Below are 25601 nucleotides of genomic sequence, written 5' to 3'. Positions count from 1 at the left end.
TTGTGAGGTTTTTATACCCTCCTGGTGCATGGTCAGTTTTTGTATATGTGCCATGTATTGCTGAGAAAAAGGTATATTGTTTTCTATTCCCATTCACTTTTCTCCAGAGATCTATGATATCTACTTTATCCAGAGTTTTATTCACTTCCTTAACTTCTTTCTTGTTTATTTTGAGGTTAGATTCATCAAGTTCAGAGAGGGGGAGGTTAAGGTCCCCCACTAGTATAGTTTTGCTGTCTGTTTCTTCCTGTAACTCCCTTAACTTTTTCTCTAAGAATTCGAATGCTATACCCGTTGGAGCATATAGGCTTAGTAATGATATTGCTTCTTTGGCATTGGTGCCTTTTAGCAGGATATAGTTTCCTTCCTTGTCTCTTTTGATTAGATCTATTTCTGCTTTTGCTTTGTCTCAGATTAGGATTGCTACCCTTGCTTTTTTTTTGCATCAGGTGAAATATAATATATTCTGGTCTAACATTTTACCTTTCTCCTGTGTGTATTCCCCTGTTTCAAATATATTTCTTGTAAACAACATAATGTTGAATTATGTATTTTAATCCATTCTGCTGTCCATCATTGTTTTGTGGGAGAGTTCCTCCCATTCACATTCACAGTTATTATTACTATTAGTGTCTTTCTCTCCACCTTATTCCATCTGCTTATACTTTTAGTTCTCCCTTTTCTCATCCCCTCCACAATAAAGGTTTAATTTTTGACCACCTTCTTCCCTCAGTTTTCCCTCCCTTGTATCAGCCCACCTCCCTTTTATTCCTTTTTTCCCTTAATACTTCTTCCCTCCCTTTTAACCTCCCCTCCCTTTTCTTTCCCCTTTTCCCTTCCTACTGCCTGTAGGGCAATTTAGATTTCTATATTTAACTGAGTTTGTTGTTCCCTCCTTGAACCAAATCAGATACGAGTAAATCTCAAACAGTGCTCATCTCCCTCCCCTTTTTTCCTCTACTGTAATCTGTTTTTGTGCCTCTTCCAGTGATGTAATTTACCTTTTTGTGCCTCCTCCTTTTCACATCTCCTGTTACAATCCCTTTGCACCCTTAAATGACATTTTTTGCATCACATCATTTAATTTATACCCACTTCATCTATCTATGTATATCCCTTTTAAATATCATAATAAATATACAGTTCTAAAGATTAACAAGTATCATCTTCCCTTATAGGGATGTAAACAGTTTGCTCATATTGAATAACGTTTTTTTCCCCGTTTAACTTTTTATGCCTCTCTTGAGACTTGTATTTGAAGATATAATTTTCCATTGAACTCTGGCCTTTTCTTCAGGAAGGTCTGGAAATCCCTTATTTTGAATGTCCATCTCCTTGCCTGAAATATTTTTTTTAAATTTTTTTTAATTAAATTTATTTATTTAACTTTTAACATTCATTTTCACAAAATTTGGGGTTACAAATTTTCTCCCCTTTTGTCCCCTCCCCCCCCCAAACAGCAAGCATTCTAATTGCCCCTATGACCAATCTGCTCTCTCTTCTATCATCCCTCTCTGCCCTTGTCTCCGTCTTCTCTTTTGTCCTGTAGGGCCAGATAACTTTCTATACCCCTTTACCTCCCTCCCTCCCCACCCCTTCCCTTTGGAAGGCAAGCAATTCAATATAGGCCAAATCTGTGTAGTTTTGCAAATGACTTCCATAGTAGTTGTGTTGTATAGGACTAACTATATTTCTCTCCATCCTATCCTGTCCCCCATTACTTCTATTCTCTTTTAATCCTATCCCTCCCCATCAGTGTCGACCTCGAATTGCACTCTCCTCCCCATGCCCTCCCTTCTATCACCCCCCCCACCCTGCTTATCCCCTTATCCCCCACTTTCCTGTATTGTGAGATAGGTTTTCCTACCAAAATGAGTGTGCATTTTATTCTTTCCTTTAGTGGAATGTGATGAGAGTAGACTTCATGTTTTTCTCTCACCTCCCCTCTTTATCCCTCCACTAATGGGTCTTTTGCTTGCCTCTTTTATGAGAGATAATTTGCCCCATTCAACTTCTCCCTTTCTCCTCCCAATATTTCTCTCTCACTGCTTGATTTCATTTTTTTTTTTAAGATATGATCCCATCCTCTTCAATTCACTCTGTGCACTCTGTCTCTATGTATGTGTGCGTGTGTGCCTGTGTGTGTGTGTGTACTCCCACCCAGTACCCAGATACTGAAATGTTTCAAGAGTTACAAATATTGTCTTTCCATGTAGGAATGTAAACAGTTCAGCTTTAGTAAGTCCCTTATGACTTCTCTTTGCTGTTCACCTTTTCATGGTTCTCTTCATTCTTGTATTTGAAAGTCAAACTTTCTTTTCAGCTCTGGTCTTTTCATCAAGAAAATTTGAAAATCCTCTATTTCATTGAAAGACCAATTTTTCCCCTGAAGTATTATACTCAGTTTTGCTGGATAGGTGATTCTTGGTTTTAGTCCTAGTTCCTTTGACTTCTGGAATATCCTATTCCATGCCCTTCGATCCCTTAATGTAGAGGCTGCTAGATCTTGTGTTATCCTGATTGTATTTCCACAATACTTGTATTGTTTCTTTCTAGCTGTTTGCAATATTTTCTCCTTGACCTGGGAGTTCTGGAATTTGGCCACAATGTTCCTAGGAGTTTCTCTTTTTGGATCTCTTTCATGTGGTGTTCTGTGGATTCCTTGAATATTTATTTTGCCCTCTGGTTCTAGAATCTCAGGGCAGTTTTCCTTGATAATTTCATGAAAGATGATGTGTAGGCTCTTCTTTTGATCATGGCTTTCAGGTAGTCCTATAATTTTTAAATTGTCTCTCCTGGGTCTATTTTCCAGGTCTGTTGTTTTTCCAATGAGATATTTCACATTATCTTCCATTTTTCCATTCTTCTCTCTTTGTTCTGTGATATCTTGCTTTCTCATAAAGTCATTAGCCTCCATCTGTGCCATTTTAATTTTGAAAGAACTATTTTCTTCAGTGAGCTTTTGAATTTCCTTTTCCATTTGGCTAATTCTGCTTTTGAAAGCATTCTTCTCCTCATTGACTTTTTGAACCTCTTTTGCCAATTGAGTTAGGCTAGTTTTCAAGGTGTTAATTTCTTCAACATTTTTTTGGGTCTCCTTTAGCAGGGAGCTGATCTGCTTTTCATGCTTTTCTTTCATCTCTCTCATTTCTCTTCCCAGTTTTTCCTCCACCTCTCTAACTTGATTTTCAAAATTCTTTTTGAGCTCTTCCATGGCCTGAGCCCACTGGGTGGGCTGGGACACAGAAGCCTTGATTTCTGTATCTTTGCCTGATGGTAAGCATTGTTCTTCCTCATCAGAAAGGAAGGGAGGAAATGTCTGTTCTCCAAGAAAGTAACCTTCTCTGGTCTTATTTCTTTTCCCTTTTCTGGGCATTTTCCTAGCCAGTGACTTGACCTCTGAATATTCTCCTCACACCCGCCTCGCCTCCTGATCCTCCCATCCAGCGTTTGGGGTCTGAGATTCAAATGCTGCTTCCAGCCTTAGGGCTTTTGGCGGGGGCAGGGCTGCTATTCAGTGTGAGATTAAGTTCAGGTGGTCAGGTCAGGGCAGGGCTGCCTCTCAGGCTCGGTTCCCTCAGGGGGTTTATGCACAGACCTTCCACAATGGATTCAGGCTCCCGCCCGCTTGGGGAGCCCTGGTCTGCAGCCGCCTCTCAGCTTCTACCTCCCAGGGGGGCCTGAGTTATGGGAGCACCCCACTCCCCTCTCGACCCTCCAAAGAGACTTTCTCACCGACCCCCGTCACCTGTGGGTGGAGGTACTTGTGCGGCCACTGGTGATCCCGTCCCTGAAGCCTGGTCGGATCTGTTTCTCTCGGTGCAATGGCTGCGGCCACAGCAGGTCTTGGCCGGGCTCCGTGTCTGCAGCACGACGGACCTTTTGTGAGAGGTTTGCAGGTCCCTCTATGGGTGGAGGGACCCGCGTGGCCGCTGGAGATCCCGTCCCCGTAGCCCGCTCGGATCTTTTCCTCTCGGCGTCGCGGCCACTGCAGAGCTGCACTCAGCTCCCAGTCCCGGCACCCAGTCCGCAGCGCGAAGGACCCCCCGTGAGAGGTTTGCAGGTCTCTCCGGAACAGAAATCTCCCTCGCTCCAATGTTCCGTGACCTCTGGGTGCAGAATTCGCCGTGAGTTACTTCCTTGTAGCCTTTCTATGTGTTGTGGGTTCGGAGCTATGTGTATGTGCGTCTTTCTACTCCACCATCTTGGCTCCGCCCCCCAAGAAAGAGCCTAACCTGAGTTCCCATGGGTCACCATTATTGCACTATTGCTTTCCTGTGGACCTCCTAAGTCATCTTCGGTTGGAAAAAGGCTGACCTTTTTTTTGGTTCTGCTTCTCCAGAATTCTATTGGAGTTTGTTTGGAAGGGACTTTAGGAGAGGTCAGCTGATTTCTGCTCTACTCTAACATTTTGTCCATTTTTTCATTCTTTTGGTTTTGTTTTGTGATTTCTTGGTTTCTCCTAAAGTCATTAGCCTCCATCTGTTCCATTCTAATTTTGAAAGAACTATTTTCTTCAGTGAGCTTTTGAACCTCCTTTTCCATTTGGCTAATTCTGATTTTGAAAGCATTCTTCTCCTCATTGGCTTTTTGAACCTCTTTTGCCAATTGAGTTAGCCTACTTTTCAAGTTGTTATTTTCTTCACCATTTTTTTGGGGTCTCCTTTAGCAGGGTGTTTACTTGTTTTTCATGCTTTACTTGCATGTCTCTCATTTCTCTTCCCAGTTTTTCCTCCACCTCTCTAACTTGATTTTCAAAATCCTTTCTGAGCTTTTCCATGACCTGAGCCCACTGAATATTTATTTTGGATGTTTGGGATACAGAAGCCTTGACTTCTATGTCTTTCCCTGATGGTAAGCATTGTTCTTCCTCATCAGAAAGGATGGGAGAAGATATCTGTTCACCAAGAAAGTAACCTTCTGTGGTCTTATTTCTTTTCCCTTTTCTGGGCATTTTCCCACCCAGTTACTTGACCTCTGAGTTTCCTCTCCACACCCATCTGGCTTCCAGATCCACCCAGCTAGCCCAGCTAGCACTTAGGGGCTGAGATTCAAATGCTGCTTCCCAGCCTCAGGGCTTTTGGGAGGGCAGGGCTGCTATTCAGTGTGAGATTAAGTTCAGGTGCTCATGTGGGGGCAAGGCTGCCATACTGGACTTAGTTCCCTCAGCGGGTTAATGCAGAAACCTTCAACAATGGATCTGAGCTCCTGCCTGCTTTGGGAGCCCCTGTCTGCTGCCACCTCCTCTGTTGCCTCCCAAGGGGGCCTTAGTTATGGAGACATCCTGCTCCCCTCTCGGGGAGCCGAAAAAACCCTCTCACTGACCTTTGGTGCCTGTGGGTGGAGGGACCTGCATGGCCAGTGGAGATTCTGTCCCTGAAGCCTTCTAGGATCCGCTCCTCTTGGTGCTGCTCGGCCAAGGCAGGGCTGGGCTCTGCTCCGGGTCCCGTGTGCGACGGCCATTTCGCGTCGGTTTTTGAGGTCTCTCTGGAACAGAAATCTCCTCCACTCCATTGTTCTGTGGCTTCTGCTACTCCAGATTTTGTTGGGAGTTCTTCTTTACAGGTATTTTATGGGCTGTCTCTGCTCTAACATTTTGGCCCTTTCATCCTGGTTGTCTTATTAATAACTTTAATTTATCTTATTTCTTCCTAAAATACTGAACTATTTCTATTACATTTCCTCATTTATTAATTAGGAATATGGAAGCATCTTGTTTTTCTTTCTTGCAAAACCCAAAGGGAATGAAAACAACTTTTTCTTGGTGATAGAACACTCAAGGTCATGTATCCTTGAGGGGGCAAAACTTAGTCTCCAGCAGTAAACTATATCTATTTTTAATCTGTAGTTATTTTTCCAGGTGATGGTAACCTACAAAAGCTGAATTACACTTAGAGTTACCAACTAGTGAAATTAAAGGATTAATTTTAAGTAGAGCCATATAATATTCATGATGTTGCTAATTTATGAAAACCCCTAAACACAAGATATAGAGTACTTATTAAATAAATTAAAACAGTGTTTATCAGAAAACATATACTTTACAAATAATTTTTTAAAATGAAATACCATTTATCACCTTTTCTTCTGTTTATTTTCCTAAATTGTTTGTGAAACCTTGCATTTAGAAAATAGCTCATATGTAGTCGATGCAGTCAGTTTTTTATAATTCCTCTACCAATACACAGAATTTGAGATAGCTGAAGTATATCAATGCTAACATATTAACATAATGTTGAAAATCATAACTTTAAACTGAAAGTTCAAATTTAAATAGACTTTTGACCCTTAAGATTTATAATATGCAAAGTCTACCTGCAGTAAAGCAGTAGATCTTTGTTTAATCTTGCAGCAGTTTACTTTTAGCCATCAATAATTATGCAAAGAAGTTCTTTTCATTAAATTGAACATAATTAAACTCACAAGAAGTTAAGCATTAAATTGTTTGTTTATGAAGTGGCTTGTAGGACTCCAATTAGGTGTATACACATGTAAATGCAGATTTTTGTTTGCATATGTCAAGCTGACAGATGTTAATATTGTAAAGGGCTAATCAACACTGAATATGTTTGGTGTCAATAAGTATTTGTAATGAAAATATCCTTCTTTCAATATGACATTAAACAGTTTTATTATTATAATATCCCATCCATTTTGTTATACATTGACTACTATATACTGTTCATTTAAAGTAATTTTTACACAATTTAAAATTTAAGTATCAGTAAAAGCATCCAATATTTTCACATGGTAGTGTTTTTTGAACAGTGGGTAGGGCATACCAAATTTCACAAACTTTGGTCATCATTCCCCATACCTCTATGATGACCTTGTAGAAACAAACTTGGTGTTCCTGAAATGATGGAGTGTTGTGCTTCCTTTGAAATATCTACTAAGACCCTCTGACCCAGCAATATTGCTTCTAGGACTCTATCCCCAAGAGATCCTAAAAACGGGAAAGGGTCCCACATGTGCAAAAATATCTATACCAGCTCTTTGTGGTGGCCAAGAACTGGAAAAGGAGGGGATGCCCATCAATTAGGGGATGACTGAACAAGTTGTAGTATATGAATGTAATGGAATACTATTGTGCTATGAGAAACGATGAACAGGAAGACTTCAGAGAGTCCTGGAAAGACTTACATGATCTGAGGGTGAACAAAAGGAACAAAACCAGGATAACTTTGTGCACAGCAACAACCACAGTGTGCGAGAGTTTTTTCTGGTAGACTTAGAACTTCACTGCAATGCAAGGACTTAAAAAATTCCCAATGGTCTTTTAGGACAAAATACCTTCCACATGCAGAGAAAGAACTATGGAATTCAGTCGCAGAATGTAGCAGATCATTTTCTTTTGTATTACATTTTGGTTTGTTATATGATTACTCCCATTCATTTTAATTCTTCTATACATCATGACCATGGTGAAAATGTATTTAACAGGAATGTATGTGTGTCTAGAACCTATATAAAATGGGAGGAGGGGAGGGGAAGGGATAGAAAAATCTAGGTTGTATGATTGTGATTGTGGAACGCTGAAAATAAATAAAATAAAAAAAAAAGAAAAAAGAAATATTTACTAAAAAATCCATTTTATAATGGATGTAATCCACTGTTCATAAAAGTATTTCATTAAAGTTGTAAAACACTTGTGAAAATTGTATTCTTAATGTACAAGTTGTATCATCATCCTTTTTCTGAATTACTTTTTCTTTTAGAAATGCTGTTACAAAGGTAAATTTAAAGTTTGTGACATAAAACTTCAGACTTAATAAACGTTTAAAATTTTTAATGTATAGGAAAGAAAATAAAGTTATAATAAGTAATTTAGAAAGAATCACAGCTGCAATTAATATTCATAGTTATATCTTAATTCTTAATATCTTAAGTGTCTTAACTCTTGGAGAGGTAAAGACGTGAACAACTGAATAATGAAGGATATAAAATTAATCCTAGTTCAATGTCTTTTCTCTTGTAGTTGTTTGAATATCTAAACATGATTATTTTCCCTCTGAATGATTGCCAGTTTTAGTTGAGAAAAAGAAACATTACAGCAAAGATATAATTTCGTTTAATTTAGTTTCTAAGTTCACATGAAATAATCAGTGCCTGGTGGCCTCTGTTTGATCCTATGAGTATGTGGAGCTCATGTCTGGTCAGTGTTTTGGAAGCAGCAGGTAGTCAGAAGCAAGCCAGTCTTGAGTTCCTCATTTCTTCAGTCTGGCAATTATTCACACACAGATGGAAACCTCGTGAACTTTGACAGAGGTCATGTTAAATTGCAAATATAAAACTTCTAAGCTCCTGAATGTTTAAGGTGGCAAATTTTTTATGAGAATGATTAAGACATTTAGTGAAGATATAAAGTTACTTTTAAAAAGTACTTCTGTCATCCATTTCATTATCTTAACCAGTGTGATTTCTTGGCAGAAATTTGAAATGGAAGCCATATAGAAATATAAATTTCAAGATTCCTTTAAATCCCTTCTTTAATAAATACCTTGATTTGCCAAGTTTCATCCATGTTTTGAGAATTTAATAGTTTTGAGTTTAGTCCGTTGCTTATTGGTTGAGAATGCATTACTATAAGATTACTTTTTATTTCAGTCCTTTGGTGGGCAGTATCAGTTAAGATACCAAGATCCAGTCTCTTTCATCAGCCATTAAGTTTCAGCATGGACCTTAAAGTAGTTTGGGGTGGGGGGGAGCCATGACAAGATCTAGTTTCATACAGTAGTTTTTTACATTTTATGTTTTATCAGTGTCAGAGAACACTAAAAGGGATGCTCATTTTAGATTTCAAATGCATTCTTGAAACATCATTTAGAAAAATGAAAATCACTATTTTCCTTCATTATATTTTAAAATTATTTTTCAAGTGATAAGTGTGAAGGACCTTATATTTATTTTGCTACTGAAATGACTCCTTGGTATCTGAGATGTAGGGATTTTTGTATTCAGTTATATTGAATGACTTGCCCTAATATTCCATTATTTAGAATATGAAATTTAACAATATAAATTACATAATCAGAATAGACAAATAATTCTTAACCATTTTGATGCCTATGACCATTATGTGGCAAAATCTAACTTTATATTTTGAATTATCTGTGATGATGCTTGTTTCTTCATTTGTAATATGAAGAGGTTGAACTAGATTGGCTGAAGTTATTTTTAACTCTAAAATTCTTTGATTCTATAACAGTACTTGAAAGCCTTTATCCACTCCACCTGTAAGAATCCTTTACTTGAGCACCTTGTGTTCTTCCTTCCTTACTTTTTCACATCCCATTGACTCTTCTTAACCCTGTGCAATCTTCCTTCCTCATAAAACTGTTCGTTAGAAGATTACTAATTAATCTCTTAGCTGTTAAATCTAAGAGTTAAATTAAAGGGGAATATCTATCATGCCTTAATGAATTCAGGAAAGCAAGTATCACAATCATGATCTCCACCAAGGCAAAAGCAAAAATAGACTTTATTTAAAGAGAGAAATAGAAAAATATTATGCTAAAGGTAGTATAGACAGTGAATTAATAGCAGTATTTAATACATATATGCATTAAATATCATGATAGCTAACTTCTTAAAGGAAAAGCTAAATAAGAGGAAAAAATAAACGGCATCACTATGACAATGTGGGAGCTCAATATACGCGTATCAGATCCAGATAAATTAAACCAAAAGAAATATGAAAAAAGTTTAGGACTAGAATAGAAATTTAGAAAATTTAGTGCCTTCATAGACATACTGTGCTATGCAACTAAGAGGCTAATTCAAACAAATGTAAATCTTTTATTCACTTTTTGAAAAGATAACTTCACCAAGATAAGATATTCCGTTAAGAATTAAGATTTCTAAAAATAGTGCCTTGAAAAATAATGATTATTTCTTTATATTATATGGTTTTTGTTGTGTTTTGATTGTGGCCTCAGTTGTCTCTCTAATCTGATTAATTTGAAATACTTCTGTAGTATTAAAGTTAGACTGTCAGAATTGCTGTAGAAAACATTTTATCAGAAATTTAGCAATGAAGGTTAGAGATGGTTTAAAATGATGTGAAGAAAGGAATTGGAAAATATTGTAATAATTATAATATTTACATAATGCTTTTAGGTTTTCAAAGCATTTTGCATGTGTTATTTGATTCTTTAAACAACTCTGAGAAAAATGTGCTGTCATATCCATTTTGCAGAGGAGAATACCAAGGCAGACAGAGGTTTAGTGAATTACCCAATCAAATAGCTAGTAAGTGTCTGAAGCCAGATTTGAATTCAAGTCTTCCTAATTCTGGGTGCACTGCTCTGTCCGCTGCAACACCTTACTGCCTCTAATATGTGTTATCTATTTGTTTATTTGTTTATTAGAAGGTCTGTAATAAATAACGAATGAGAAATGAGGGAAAGAGCCGGTTGCTATGTTTAGGGTTAATGTGTACTTTCCTAAACTGAATCTGTTTACTAGGTTTCCACTTTTTCTATGACTATAATGTTACATCTTGTATTACTAAATTAGAAAATAGTTTAGATTTGTTTTTTATTTAAAAAATTTTTTTGTATATAGAATTGATTCTTTTGTTTACAACATATGTTAATTTGTTAATCTTTTGTCATTTCCTTTATCTGACTATAATATTAAATTTCATGTGACATTATTATTATATTAATTATTATTTTAATTATTGTAGTTAATATGATTCTATGTATTTTTTAATGTTTAATAGTGAAGTAGATTGTAAGTTGAGTTTTTTTAATCACCTATTTTCATTTAACACTTTTTCAAATGAGATTATCTAACAGAACTGATATTGTCATTACTTTATCTAGTAACAGGTCCCAAAGATATGTTCCAATTCATAATTGAAATGATTCTTTTTTAAAATTGTAAAGTTTCATGAGTTTTTTTCATCTCAACTTCTGGGCCTTAAAAACCTGTTTTAAATTTGTACAAGTGTCTCAGAATACAGGATAAATGAAATTTATTGTTATTAATAAATTGTTCTTTCTTCATAGTTATTCTGTAGCATAAAAAATTTAATTAAATAAAAATTTAATTTCTGTAGCATCAGTTTAATAGGTTTCTGTCAAGAGGATGTGAAGTTTTCCCTTAATGTAGACAATGGAATGATGTGGCATTTGTAGGCCAAGCTAATATCACCCTCTGTAGCTCAGGACATAGCTGTTTTAGGACATCTCTCCTTCCAAATTGTATATCTATTTGATAGGATGAAAAAAGAAATGTGGGTATACGTATGATTCAGAGAGGTTACTTAGGGCAGTTGCAACCACATTCTCAGTTCTTAAGCTCATTTGAAGTAGTTAACTTAGAAATTTATCTACCATGGTCAGGGATTCACGTAGCCATGGTTATATTATTGGTCACCTTCTCACTTTACTGAGAGAAATTACAGCACATTATCAATGGTAGATCATTATACAACAGTAGTGTTGATGTAGATTTCTATAATGGTCATCTGGTGTTTCTAGAGTTCATTCTTTAACTGGTTCTTTGCATTAGTCTGTCCATTTTTATCTGGGTTAAAGTTTTAGAATTAGTTCAGGGTAGACAGGTTATTTCCTTGTGTTCCCAAGAAAAGATATAGGGCATTTTTAAAAGGTATTTTCTTTTTTCAAAAAAAGTATTTTATTTTTTCTAATTATATGTAAAGACAGATTTTAGCATTCATTTTTTTTTTAAATTTCAAGTTCCAAACTTTTCTCCCTCCATTTCTTCCCCTCTCACCAAGATAGTAAACAATTTGATATGGTATATATGTGTGATCATGTAAAACATTTCCATATTAGTCATGTTGTGAAAGAAGAAAGAGACCAAAAGAGAAAAGCTATAAAAAAAAAAAAGTGAAAATATTGCTGACTCAGTTCTCTGTATAATTGAGAAATGAGATCTTTCTTCTGCTCTCCCTCTGAATTTGGTTGCATTGGTTTTGTTTGTGCAAAATTTTTTTAATTTGATGTAATTAAAATTATCCAGTTTATATTTTATAATAATCTCTATCTCTTGTTCATAAAATCTTTTCTTCTCCATAGATCAGAAAGGTAAATTATTTCACACTGTCCTAATTTGCTTATGGTATCATCCTTTAGGTCTATATTAAGTACCCATTTTGTCCTCATTTTGGCAGATAGTGTAAGATGTTGGTGTATACATAGTTTCTTACGGTTTTCCATTTTTCCCAGCAGGTTTTGTTAAATAGTGAGTTCATGTCCCAACAGCTGGGGTCTTTGAGTTTAGCAAGTGCTAGATTACATTGGTCATTTACTATTGTGTCTGTTGTACCTAATCTATTCTATTGATCTATTTATTTCTTAAGCAGTACCAGATTTTTTTGATAATTACAGCTTTATAATACAATTTGAGATCTGGTACAACTAAGCCATTTTCCTTCACATTTTTTTTCAAATTAATATCCTTGATATTTTTGACCTTTTTTTTCTTTCAGATGAATTTTGTTGTTTTTCTGTCTCTATAAAATAATTTTTGGTAGTTTAATTGGTATGACACTAAATAAGTAAATTAATTTATGTAAGTTGTGATTTTTATTATGTTGGCTGACCTTATCCATGAGCAATTGATATTTTTTCATTTGTTTAGACAGGCTTAATTTGTGGGAAAAGTGTTTTGTAATTGTGTTCATATATTTCCTAGGTTTGTTTCAGCAGATAGATTCCCAAGTATTTTATATTATCTGTAGTTTTTTTTTAATGCAATTTCTCTTTTTACCTTTTCCTGCTGGACTTTGTTGGTGATATATAGAAATGTTGATGATTTAGGTGCATTTATTTTATATCCTAAAACTTCACTGAAGTTATTAAGTATTCATCTAGATTTTCAGTTGATTCTCTGGGACTCTTTAAGTATAGTATCTTATTATCTGCAAAGAGTGATAGTTTTATTTCCTCATTGCCCATTCTAATTCCTTCCATTTCATTTTCTTCTTTTATTGTTATAGCTAGCTTTTCTAGTTCAGTATTGAATAATAATCATGATAATGAGCATCCTTGTTTCACCCCAGATGTTACTGGGAAGGCTTATCTAGCTTATCCCTATTACATATAATGCTTAATGATGGTTTTATAGATACTCATTATTTTTTTAAAAAGTTCCGTTTATTCCTATGCTCTCTAGTATTTTTAATAGGAAGGGGTGCCATATTTTTTCAAAGGCTTTTAATGCATATGTTGAGATAATCATATGATTTGTTTTTTTTCTTGCTGATATGGTCAGTTATGCTTATAGTTTTCCTAATATTGAACCAGCCCTGTATTCCTGGTATAAATCTCACCTGCTCATAGCCTATGATCCTTGTGATATATTGTTGTAATCTCCTTGCTAGCATTTTATTTAAAATTTATGCAACCATATTCATTAGGGAAATTGCTTTGTAGTTTTCTTTCTCTGTTTTCACTCTTCCTGGTTTAGATATCAGCACCATATTTGTTTCATAAAAGAAATTTGGTAGGAATCCTTCACCTAGGTTACCCAGTAGTTTATACAGTGTCATGATTAATTATTCTTTAAATCTTTGATAGAATTCACTTGTTGACCCATCTGGCCCTGAGTATTTTTTCTTAGGGAGTGCGTTGATAGCTTATTCAATTTATTTTTCTAAGATGTGGGTATTTAAGTATTCCATTTTCTCCTCTGTTAATCTGGGTGATTTATATTTTTTTAAGTATTTATTGATTTTTGCATGCAGTTGTCAGATTTACTGGCATTTACTTGGGCAAAATAGTTTCTAATAATTACTTCAGTTTTCATTGGTGTTAAATTCACACTTTTCATTTTTGATAGTGGTAATTTGGTTTTCTTGTTGTTGTTTTTTAATCAACTTCACCGGAGATTATCTATTTTATTGGGTCTGTCTTTTTTCAAAACCCAGCTCCTAGTTCTATTTATTAGCTCAGTAGTTTTTCTGATTTTGAATTTTATTTATCTCACCTTTGGTTTTTCAGGATTTCCCATTTGGTGTTTAGTTGGGGATTTTTAATTTTCTCTCTCAATCTCTCTTTCTCTCTCTCTTCTTTCTTCCTTCCCCCCCCCCTTTATTTTTAGTTGCATGCCCAATTCATTGCTCTGCTCCTCATTTTATTGATGTAAGAATTTAAGGATATGCATTTTCCCCTAAGTCCTGCTTTGGCAGCATCCCCAAAATTTTGGTATATTGTGTCATTGTTGTCATTCTCTTAAATGAAATTATTATTTCTATTATTTTGTCCACTTATTCAATAGGATTAGATTATTTAATTTCCAATTAATTTTTATTCTAAACTTCTACTGTACTTCATATATTTTTGCATTATGACATGAAAAGGATGCATTTAATATTTCTGTCTTTCTGTATTTGTGAGGTTCTTATGCCCTATACATGGTCATTTCTGTGTAAGTGGCATTACTGCTGAGAAAAATGTATTTTCCTTTCTACCCCCCATTTAGTTTTCTTCTGAGTTCTACAATATCTAACTTTTCTAAAATTCTATTCACCTCCTTCTTTCTTGTTTACCTTTTTGGTTAGATTTATCTAATTCATAGATGAGACAGTTGAGGTTCCCTCCTAGTATATTTTTATTGTCTATTTTATCCTGTATCTCACTTAACTTCTTCATTAAGAATTTTGATGCTGTACCATTTGGTACATATATATTTACTCTTGGTCTTACTTCATTGTCTAGTGTACTTTTTAGCAAGATGTAATTTTGTTCATTATCTCCTTCAGTTAGCTTTTTGGTTATTCTCCCTGTTACAAGTCTCTTTCCATTCCAGTCTATATTCCACTCATTGTAAAAAGTGATGTTCCTTTTTTAAAGGACACATCTGACCATGTGACCCCCTCTTCATTAAACTACAGTGGTTTCCTATCACTTCGAGGAATAAATATTAAATCATTTTGTTTGGCATTCAAAGACTTTCATGGCCTGCCTTTCCTCATATCTTTTCAATCTTTTTACAATTAACACTCTCCCACATATTTTGTAATTCATTGACATTGGCCTTCCTGCTGTACTTTACACAAGTTACTCTATTTCTTGATTCTTAGCATTTTCATGGGCTGCTTCATGCTTGGAATTCTCTTCCTCATCTTTACCTCCTTACTTCCTTGATTCCCTTCAACTAAAATCTCATTTTCTCCAGAAAGCTTTTATCAGTGCTTCTTAATTCTACTGCTTTTCCTCTGTTGATTATCTCCAGTTTATACTCTTCTGTGGCTTTTCTATACATAGTCGTTTGCGTATTGTCTCCCCTGTTATATTAGGAACTCCCTTAGAATGGATCCTATCTTTAGTCTGCATTGCTTATGACATTAGTTGGTCCCTAATAAATGTTTATCAACTACCCACAGTTAATAAGCATAATGTATATGAATATCTGAGAAGCAGTCAACTACTTAAGAGAGGGGGCCAATAGTTATTACAGGTGCCCAGAGAAGTTATAGGAGGAAGAAGTAGTTATCAGCAGTGTCAGGGTACAGAAAGGTCATAAAGGATGATGATGGAGAAAAGGCAATTTATTGATCAATAGATCACTGATAACCTTAAAGAGAATAAAATTATTTCACTGGAGTTGTATAAGTTAAACCATATTGCAAGGATTTTAGAAATTAGTAGGTTAGAAGGTATAGGCATTTAGTGGAGTCAGTTCTCCCCTCCCCTCCCCTCCTCTTAAAGAGTCTGTGTGTGAAAGGTAAGAGAAATTTAGAAGACTGTTTTGAGTGGGATGGTAGAGTCAATTGTTTTTTTTAAAGGATAAGTGAGATTTAGGTAGATGTGTAGGACAGAGCCAAGGACCTAATGGGTAAGTAGCAGTTGAAATTTATAGAGTTGGACATTATAGAATGAGTAAGCTTCTTGAGAGTTGGGAGGTGATGTCCAAGTCTCTTCAAGAATTAGAATTGGCAAGGAAGACTGCCTCATCCCTTAAGAATGGAGCTAATGAGAAGAGAAAGGAGGATAATATTGAGGTGATCTGAAGGGTAGAATTGGTAAGGAGTTACTTACCATGTCTTCAATTTTAGTTTTTCTTTTTTAAAATAAGTTTTTATTGATGTCTTGTTTTTTTACATCACCAGAATTCCACCACCCCATCCTGAGAACCATCTCACAGAACAAAAAATATTTTTAAAGACAAAAAAAGAAAAAAACTTAGCAAAACTGACTCCTATATTGAAAAAGTCTGAAAATATGTTCAGTGTACCACATTTTGGGTAGGGTACAAGTGTTTTTTCATATCACTTCATTGGAGCCATGCTTGTTCCTTATAATTTTGCAGCATTCCCTTTTAATTTTTTAAAATGACTTTTATTGATATTTATATTTTTGTCACTGTATGTTGTTTTCTTGGCTCTCCTTAATTCACTCTGTATCACGTCATACAACTCTTTCTATACTTAACTATATTCATCATATTTGTGATTTTTTTATAACATAGTGATATTTATTCATGTGCCACAATTTATTTACCTGTTCTTCATTTGATGGGTATCTACTTTGTTTCTAGTTCTTTGCCATCACATAAAGAGCTGCTGTAAATGTTTTGCTGTGGATGGGGGTATTCTTGTTTGTCAGTGTTCAATGAAATATGAGTTCATGTCCTGTTTGGCATAGTCCCTAAATTATTGGGATAGATAGCAAGGACTTACTATATTTTCTAAAGGGCAACCTTGATTCTTTGAAAGTAAGTACTCACACTTATATCTGAGTCCAGAGAGAGAAGGAAAGTAAATTCCTAGAATTCCTTTTAGCCTATAACATTATTTAATTTCTCAGAAACGATAATGTTATGTTCCTCTGAGTAACAGTCTTCTAATTTGTTCTAATGCTATTTTCTTTTTAGGTGTTACACATAATATTGCTTTACTTCGAGAAGTGATCAACCATAAACGCTTTGTTGTGGGAGACATTAACACAAAATTCCTCTCTGATGTATATCCTGATGGTTTCAAAGGTTTGTGTTTATGGAAATATTTTTCAGATATTGCTTGTTTCCAAATAATTTTTTGCAAGTCATGACTTTTTCTCCATTTAAAAGTTATGTAATTTTAGTCAAAACATTTGTTAGTTTATAATATTCAGTTAAAAAGTAACATTTAGCATTTTGAAACATTTTACGTAGTAACATTTAGCATATTTCTAAAATTTAGCTTATTGGAAAAATAACATTTAGCATAGTATATAGTCAAATCAGGTGTCCATTTACTTGCATATTCACATTAGGAATGTTAGAAAACAAAAGGAAAAGAAAGACAGCTCAGGTTACCAAATGAAAATCTGAGTTCAAATGCTACCTGTACTCTCTCAAGACTACGTGACCTTTGGTGAGTGACTTAACCTCAGTGCTGCAGGGAATCTCTGACTTTGAAGTTTCAGAGCAAGTGCTAGATTTCCCAGCCTGGGTATGGGGGTGGAAATGGCTTCTTACAGGGAGTTTTTATGTATCACTGAAATCATAGGTGCTCTCAAAAATAAGACTAAAACACTAGGAAAGTAAAATGTCTTCAATGTACTTTGGAATACAGTGCATTTTTGAATATCCTTATATGTGTACTTTTTGTATATCCCCTCCCCAAGAACATAGGTTCCTTGAATCCAGGAATCTTCTTTTCTGTTTTCCCAGTCTGGTTCCAGCCTACCTTTCCAGAATCCTTGTTATTCATTGACCCCATTCATACACACTACAGTCTAGGCAAACTAATCTTCTTGATGTTTCTTATACATAGTGCTCTGTAGCCTGTCCTGGGACCTTTTGCACTCACTGGCTTTCTCCTACACCTTGAATATACTTCCTTCTTCCTTCTGTTTTTTGGAAACTGTAATTTACTTCAAAACTCAGCTTACATGCCACTTCTACACAAAACCTTTCCTGACTGCCATTTGCCTCCCCTAACTGCTAGTGTGGAATCATGATTCTGGGCTCTTCCATTTTGTTTCACTTGTGGAGAGCTCGGCATCACTGCAAAGTCCTCAATGTAAACTAGGTATTGTGTGTTTGTCTTTGGTTGTCGAAGAAGACCATGCCATCAGAGAAATAATGACATGACTTGCACTTGACTTTGTTTTGAGTGAGGGAAGGCTGTGCAGGTCACCAGCCTCACTTCTCCTCCAGAGCCATCTCAATCTAGTGACCAGATATTCATCAGGATGTCTGGAGATGAACCAGGATGAGGCAACTGGGGCTAAGTGACTTGCCCAAGGTCACACAGCTAATGAGTGTCAAGTGTTTGAGGTGAGATTTGATCTCAGGTCCTCCCGACTCCTGCACTGGTGCTTTGTCCACTGCACCAGCTAGCTGCCTAAAATGGGTATTACCACCCTCAAGAAGACCCAAGAAAGGGGGAGGAGCCAAGATGGTGGAGTAGAAAGACACACATATGCTAGCTCCGAACCCACAGCCCATAAAATACCTGTAAAGAAGAACTCGCAACAAATTCTGGAGCAGCAGAAGCCACAGAACAATGGAGTGGAGGAGATTTCTGTTCCAGAGAGACCTCAAAAACTGACAAAAAAGGTCCGTTGCTCCCTGGACCCAGAGCAGAGCCCAGCCCTACCTTGGCTGAGCAGCACCAAGAGGAGCGGATCCTAGCAGGCTTCAGGGACAGAATTTCCAGCAGCAGCGCAGGTCCCTCCACCCACAGGTGCCAAAGGCCAGTGAGAGAGTCTTTTTGGCTCACTGAGAGGGGTGTGGGGTGTCCCCATAACTCAGGCCCCCTCGGGAGACAGCACAGGAGGTGGCAGCAGACAAGGGCTCCCAAAGCAGGCAGGAGCTCAGATCCATTGTTGAAGGTCTCCACATAAACCCCCTGAGGGAAATGAGCCCTGTGTGGCTGCCCTGCTCCCACCTGAGCACCTGAACTTAATCTCACACTGAATAGCAGCTCCGCTCCCACCAAAAGCCCTAAGGCTGGCAAGCAGCATTTGAATCTCAGCCCCTAAAGGCTAGCTGGTTGGATCTGGAAACCAGATGGGTGTGGAGAGGAAACTCAGAGGTCAAGTCACTGGCTGGGAAAATGCCCAGAAAAGGGAAAAAAAAATAAGACCATAGAAGGTTACTTTCTTGGTGAACAGATATCTTCTCCCATCCTTTCTGATGAGGAAGAACAATGCTTACCATCAGGGAAAGACATAGAAGTCAAGGCTTCTGTATCCCAAACATCCAAAATAAATATTCAGTGGGCTCAGGCCATGGAAGAGCTCAAAAAGGATTTTGAAAATCAAGTTAGAGAGGTAGAGGAAAAACTGGGAAGAGAAATGAAAGAGATGCAAGAAAAGCATGAAAAGCAGGTCAACACCTTGCTAAAGGAGTCCCAAAAAAATGCTGAAGAAAATAACACCTTTAAAACTAGGCTAACTCAACTGGCAAAAGAGGTTCAAAAAGCCAATGAGGAGAAGAATACTTTAAAAAGGCAGAATTAGCCAAATGGAAAAGGAGGTTCAAAAGCTCACTGAAGAAAATAGTTCTTTCAAAATTAGAATGGAACAGATGGAGGCTAATGACTTTATGAGAAAGCAAGAAATCACAAAACAAAACCAAAAGAATGGAAAAATGGAAGATAATGTGAAATATCTCATTGGAAAAACAACTGAACTGGAAAATAGATCCAGGAGAGACAATTTAAAAATTATAGGACTACCTGAAAGCCATGATCAAAAAAAGACCCTAGACATCATCTTTCATGAAATTATCCAGGAAACCTGCCCTGAGATTCTAGAACCAGAGGGCAAAATAAGTATTCAAGGAATCCACAGATCACCTCCTGAAAGAGACCCAAAAAGAGAAACTCCTAGGAACATTGTGGCCAAATTCCAGAGTTCCAAGTCAAGGAGAAAATATTGCAAGCAGCTAGAAAGAAACAATTCAAGTATTGTGGAAATACAATCAGGATAACACAAGATCTAGCAGCTTCTCTATTAAGGGATTGAAGGGCATGGAATAGGATATTCCAGAAGTCAAAGGAACTAGGACTAAAAGTAAGAATCACCTACCCAGCAAAACTGAGTATAATACTTCAGGGGAAAAAATGGTCTTTCAATGAAATCAAGGACTTTCAAGCATTCTTGATGAAAAGACCAGAGCTGAAAAGAAAATTTGACTTTTAAACACAAGAATGAAGAGAAGTATGAAAAGGTAAACAGCAAAGAGAAGTCACAAGGGACTTACTAAAGTTGAACTGTTTCCATTCCTACATGGAAAGACAATATTTGTAACTCTTGAAACTTTTCAGTATCTGGGTAGTGGGTGGGATTACACACACACACACACACACACACACACACACACACAGCACAGAGTGAATGGAATAGGATGGGATCATATCTTGAAAAAAAAAGAAATTAAGGGGTGAGAGAGAAATGTACTGGGAGGAGAAAGGGAGAAATGGAATGGGGCAAATTATCTCTCATAAAAGAGGCAAGAAAAAGACTTTTTAGTGGAGGGAAAAAGAGGGGAGGTGAGAGAAAACCATGAAGTTTACTCTCATCACATTCGACTGAAGGAAGGAATAAAATGCACACTCATTTTCGTATGAAAACCTATCTTACAATACAGGAAAGTGGGGGAGAAGGGGATAAGCAGGGTGGGGCAGATAGTGGAAGGGAAGGCAATGGGAGGAGGGAGCAATTTGAAGTCAACACTCTTGGGGAGGGACAGGACCAAAAGAGAGAACAGAAGCAATGGAGGGCAGGATAAGATGGAAGGAAATATAGTTAGTCTTACACTACATGACTCTTATGGAAGTCATTTGCAAAACTACAGAGATATGGCCTATATTGAATTGCTTGCCTTCCCAAAGGGAGTGGGTGGGGAGGGTGGGATGAAGAGAAGTTAGAACTCAAAGTTTTAGGAACAGCTGTTGAGTATTGTTCTTGCTACTAGGAAATAAGAAATACAGGTAATGGGGTACAGGAAATTATCTGGCCCTACAAGACAGAAGAGAAGCTGGGGACAAGGGAAGGGAGGGATGATAGAAGAGAGGGCAGATTGGTGATAGGGGCAATTAGAATGTTTGGTGTTTTGGGGTGGCGGGAGGGGGCAAGTGGGGAGAAAATTTGGAACCCAAAATTTTGTGACAATGAATATTAAAGGTTAAATAAATAAATTTTAAAAAAAAGACCCAAGAAAGAGAAATTTTCTTTCCCATAAGGCAAATTTATGTTCTTTCTCTCCCTTTCTCCCTCTCCCTGCCCCTCCTTCCTCCCCCTCTCCCCCCCAGAAAGCTTCCATTCATAGTTCTTGTTTCTAGAATTTTCTAATCACATGTGCCCCACTAAATAGATCTCCATCAATTTCTTATCCCAACACTATCAGCTATGTATGTTTCAAATCTGTACTACTCCCCTCTACCCCTAGCCTGTCCCCAGTTTATCCTTTTGTTTGTAGGGCCATAAATTTTTCACTTATATTCAGTTGAAAAAAGAACATGGCTAGGATATCTACTTGAATGATCATGGTCTGTTTCTTCCTTTGACTAAACCATAAAGATGCAGAATGATGTTAGGTTTTCAAAAATTTTGGTTGAAAGGATGAAAGCTACTTTCTATTTCTGCCTTTGGGTCTTTCCTCAATGATGTCCTGGGTTCTACCCCAGGGAAAGAGAACTTTTGATATTTTTTAGTAAAGCCTTGATGATAATTGCAGTCCTGCAGGTACTTTTTGAATTAAAAAAAAAGAGAGAAATGAATTATGGCTTGTCCAATGCATATTTCTGAAAGTAAACCTCTCAAGTCAGTATTTAATTTCCCCCACTTTAAGAAAAACTGCTTGATGTGAGCTTTCTTAGAACTTATGCTGTTTTACCTGGTTTGAAGAATGGTCCTTCTTGTTGTACTGTGATTTGGTTTTGGTTTACCTTTGCATTGGGTTTCAGGACCTGATCTAATTGGTTTATCTTGTTTGAAGGGTTTTTTGTTTTTTCTGTTTCATTTACCCAAGAATGGAAAGCCTCTGTCTGGCACTCACTAAAGTTCTGAACCTTCGGATTTTCACTGTGGCTTTGGTTCTGTTGATGCTGTCAGGTAGCTCTAGGTTTCCCATCTAGGTTGCCTTCTGATTTGTCTGAGGACTTTGGAGTAGTTTTTCATGTTCTGTTTGCTAGCTTTTTCTGTCTGTCTGTCATTTGTATAGCTGCTTATTTATGCTTGTTATTTTCTTTTACTTTTCTAGTTTGATTTGATGGCTGTGGCTGTCTCTCTTGTGTCCCCATATCACCATCCCCCTCAAGATCTAATACCTTCATTAGTAGAATGAAATTGTAAGAGAGTGGGGAGAATGGAGAGGGAAGGGGAACTTTAAAACCCTTCTCTGAGAAAGACTCCAGTTTATCCCAGCTCATTATAGTCCTAGGATTTCAGTTTTTAAAAAAGTGGACTTTTAAAGAAAATAACTGGAATGACTAGGAATTTTTTAAGCCTATATGCAAGTGTTCTTTAAAAGAAGGGAAAACACCTAGGCAAGACAAAAATACTTTTAATGCCCTCAAAAGAAAGATAGTGTTGAAAGTCTCTCAAAGGAAAATTAGAATGAGTAGCAGAAAAAGTTAAAGTTTTAGATATTGTATTTGTAATTGAATGATGAGCATCTAGGTGGTACAATGAATAAAGCACGGGGCCTGGAGTCAGGAAAATCTGAGCTCCAATATGGCCTCAAGCAACTTACTATCTATGTGACTCTGGGCAAGTCACCCTCACTTTGCCTTAATTTCTCATCTTTAAAATGCGGACACACTAGAGAAGGAAATGGCGAAGCACTCCAATGTTTTTTCCAAGAGAACTCAATGGACAAAGTCCATGGGGTCCTGTAGAGTTGGCTGTGACTGAATGACTGAAAAACAACAGTTTGTAATCAAATGCTGGCAGATATTATTTTTTTCTTCTTCATTTGTAATATATTTACCCTATTCTCTTTTTTGTTGTTGTTTTCATTCTTGCTGAGGACTATAAAAACATTTTTTTTTATCTCCAGATGGTGAGATGACTTCCGAAATCAAGGTTGTTTAGTGTGCACAGTACCAGAGTTTGTAGATTTCACAATCTCATTGCCATGAAGTGACTCCCTCTTACTTCCAGCCTCTTCCTATCTCACCAATCTTTTTATATTTTTATTTCCCTCACTGTGAACCAGTGACATCGGCCTCTTTCTTCTTCCTCAAATTGTAGCACTTTGTAGAGAAAAGATACTTTAGAAAAGGATAGATTAGATGGGTTCTTGGATTGTAAAGCACTAGGAGTTGGAGGGAAAGGGAAAGACCTCCAATTGAAATTGTCATTTGAGTTGACTCTTAAATGAAGCTAAGGATTCTGAAATGCAGAAATCAGTAGGGAGAACATTACATGCATAAAGGATAGCCAGTAAGCAGGTGTGAAAATGGATGATAGAGCACTATATGCAAGTAGCAGCAAATAGGCCACTGTGGCTGGACTGTAGAGTATGTGGAGGAAAATAATATGTAAGAAAAGTAGAAAAGTAAGAAGGGAACATGTTATGAATAATTTTAAACATTAAACAAAGAAATTTTATTTAATCCTTGAGGTAATATTGAGCCTCTCGAGTTTATTGAGTAGTGAGACTGGGTTAACAGCATTAGCTGTGTAGTTTGGGAAGATCACATTGGCAGCTGAGTGGAAGATGGATTGAAACAGAGTGATTTTAGGCAGGGAGACTAATTAGAAGCCCATTGGTCGTAATGCAGGTGATAGAAGCTTAAACTAGGGAGATGACCATGTGTATCGAGAAAAGGGAGTGTATTTGTTGTGGATACATAAAAACAAGATTTAGGAGCTGATTAGATATATGGAGTGAGTGAAAGGGAAATGTTGACACTAAAGTTATTAACTTAGGTGACTAGGAGGATGCTAGTATACTCAATAATTACTGGAAAATTTGGAATACAAGTGGGCTTGGGAGTAAAGATATAAGTTCTCTTTAGAAAATGTTGAGTTTGGGATACATAAGGGACATCCATTTTATAAGGTCCAATATGCAATTGTTGGTCCTGGACTAGGTCAATATCAAGGGAAAGATTTAAGGATGAATATTTAGATCTGCAAAGCATAACCTTGGAGAACCCAGGATCAGCATACTGAATATACAGAAAAGTATATATAAATAACACAAAAGAGATGCTAAACCTATATATGAATGTATGGTAGAGGTTATGCTGGACAGACCTATGTTTTACAGTATGACTAGTCTAGAGATGAAGTAAAGAAATAATTTGAATTCCATGTCAAGAATGGAAAAAATAAAAAATTTAACCTTTTTCTTGCTAATCAGGGTGTATGTATGTATATATATATATATATATATATATATATACATATATTTAACATATATATACATATATATAGTTTTTATATAAGGAATGAATTTGTGATTTATATTGGTTTAAAATGGAAGATGCTGAGTTTGACAACTGCACTGGTACCTATCTTTACTTAATTTTAGATGAATTGTGATTCTGTGGATGCCTATTTTAAGCTCTTTCTCAAAACCATTACTTATTCATCAGGATGAATTGATGTGGAAACATGAGCATAATAACCAGGAACTTTGTGTTTCTAGAATTCTAAGCTTCATATTGACTTTGAATTTGAATATTGAGTTATTACTACAGAACTAAAGCAGCAGGAATTTTAAAGGATCTGAAGAATATTTCATTCATTCTTAGATAGTATAAAAGTATTTTCTTCAGTTTTTCCAAGGAAAAGTAATTCTATCTTTTTTGGAATAGTTTACATGATGGGCAACTACCTACGTTCTAAAGCATCTTATCCTATTGATAGACATGTCTAATTATTAGACAATTCTTTCTTTTGCTAAGCTGAACCTTTATTCTGTCTAACTTATTTTGATTTTAAAACTGGTCCTAGTTTTACATTTTAAAACAATTGCAATTGTGACAAGGGTCCCCACTGTACTGTGTGCCATCTTGGCTCCACTGCATCCTCCATCTTTTAGTAAGGATGCCCTTACTAAATCAAAAAAGATACAGACTTATGTGATAAATTTCAATTTATTTACTTGTATGAAATTATTGACTCTTTTTATGTTTATTGTAACTTACATTTTCTACTTTTCTCTCCAATAAAAAATGAAAAAGAAAATTATTTTCATTATTTTATAAACATTGAACTCAGAAGGATTTTTGGCTAAAACTACAAAACAAAGTAGTTATAAGCAGGACATTCTTATCTACTCTATGTTTTGTTGCTGTGTTGACTTATAGGCTACTTACAACTGTGAAAAGTGACATAAATTAGCTTGTTGCATCTTGTTTAAAAAAAGTATCCTGTTACATGGTACATTTTCCTAGTATTAATTTACTTTTACAACATTTCATATGAAACTTCTGTAATGCAAGAGACATGCACACTTATGTCTATAAAATGTTAACAGTGAATAAGTTGGTATATTTTATCTCTTCCTAAAAGGACAATAGTGGCGTTTTAAGTTATACATTATATTTCAGAGAGAATGTAAATTTTAATCAATATGCTACACTGAGAATCTGAAGCATTTCAGAATTTGTGTGATCAAATCGTGCTCTTATTTTACCAGGATATAGATAAGTTTGGAGGGAAAGATGAGAAACA

The 25601-nt window shown here is 36.2% G+C and overlaps 1 protein-coding gene across 3 annotated transcripts in view; it reads left to right on the top strand.

Moving 5' to 3' along the window:
- The window catches only part of PCCA (propionyl-CoA carboxylase subunit alpha), a 492766-nt gene that overhangs the window by 252530 nt on the left and 214635 nt on the right, over positions 1–25601 (top strand). For all 3 annotated transcript variants that reach the window (XM_072622036.1, XM_072622038.1, XM_072622037.1), the window contains one exon: positions 16852–16962. In XM_072622036.1, the coding sequence (XP_072478137.1) occupies positions 16852–16962 (111 nt within the window). The remainder of the gene's footprint in view (positions 1–16851; positions 16963–25601) is intronic.

Source organism: Notamacropus eugenii, chromosome 6 (genome assembly GCF_028372415.1).
Source record: "Notamacropus eugenii isolate mMacEug1 chromosome 6, mMacEug1.pri_v2, whole genome shotgun sequence".
NCBI lineage: Eukaryota > Metazoa > Chordata > Mammalia > Diprotodontia > Macropodidae > Notamacropus > Notamacropus eugenii.
The sequence above is the reverse complement of the archived record's forward strand: the minus strand, read 5'-3'. Positions and strand labels throughout refer to the sequence as shown.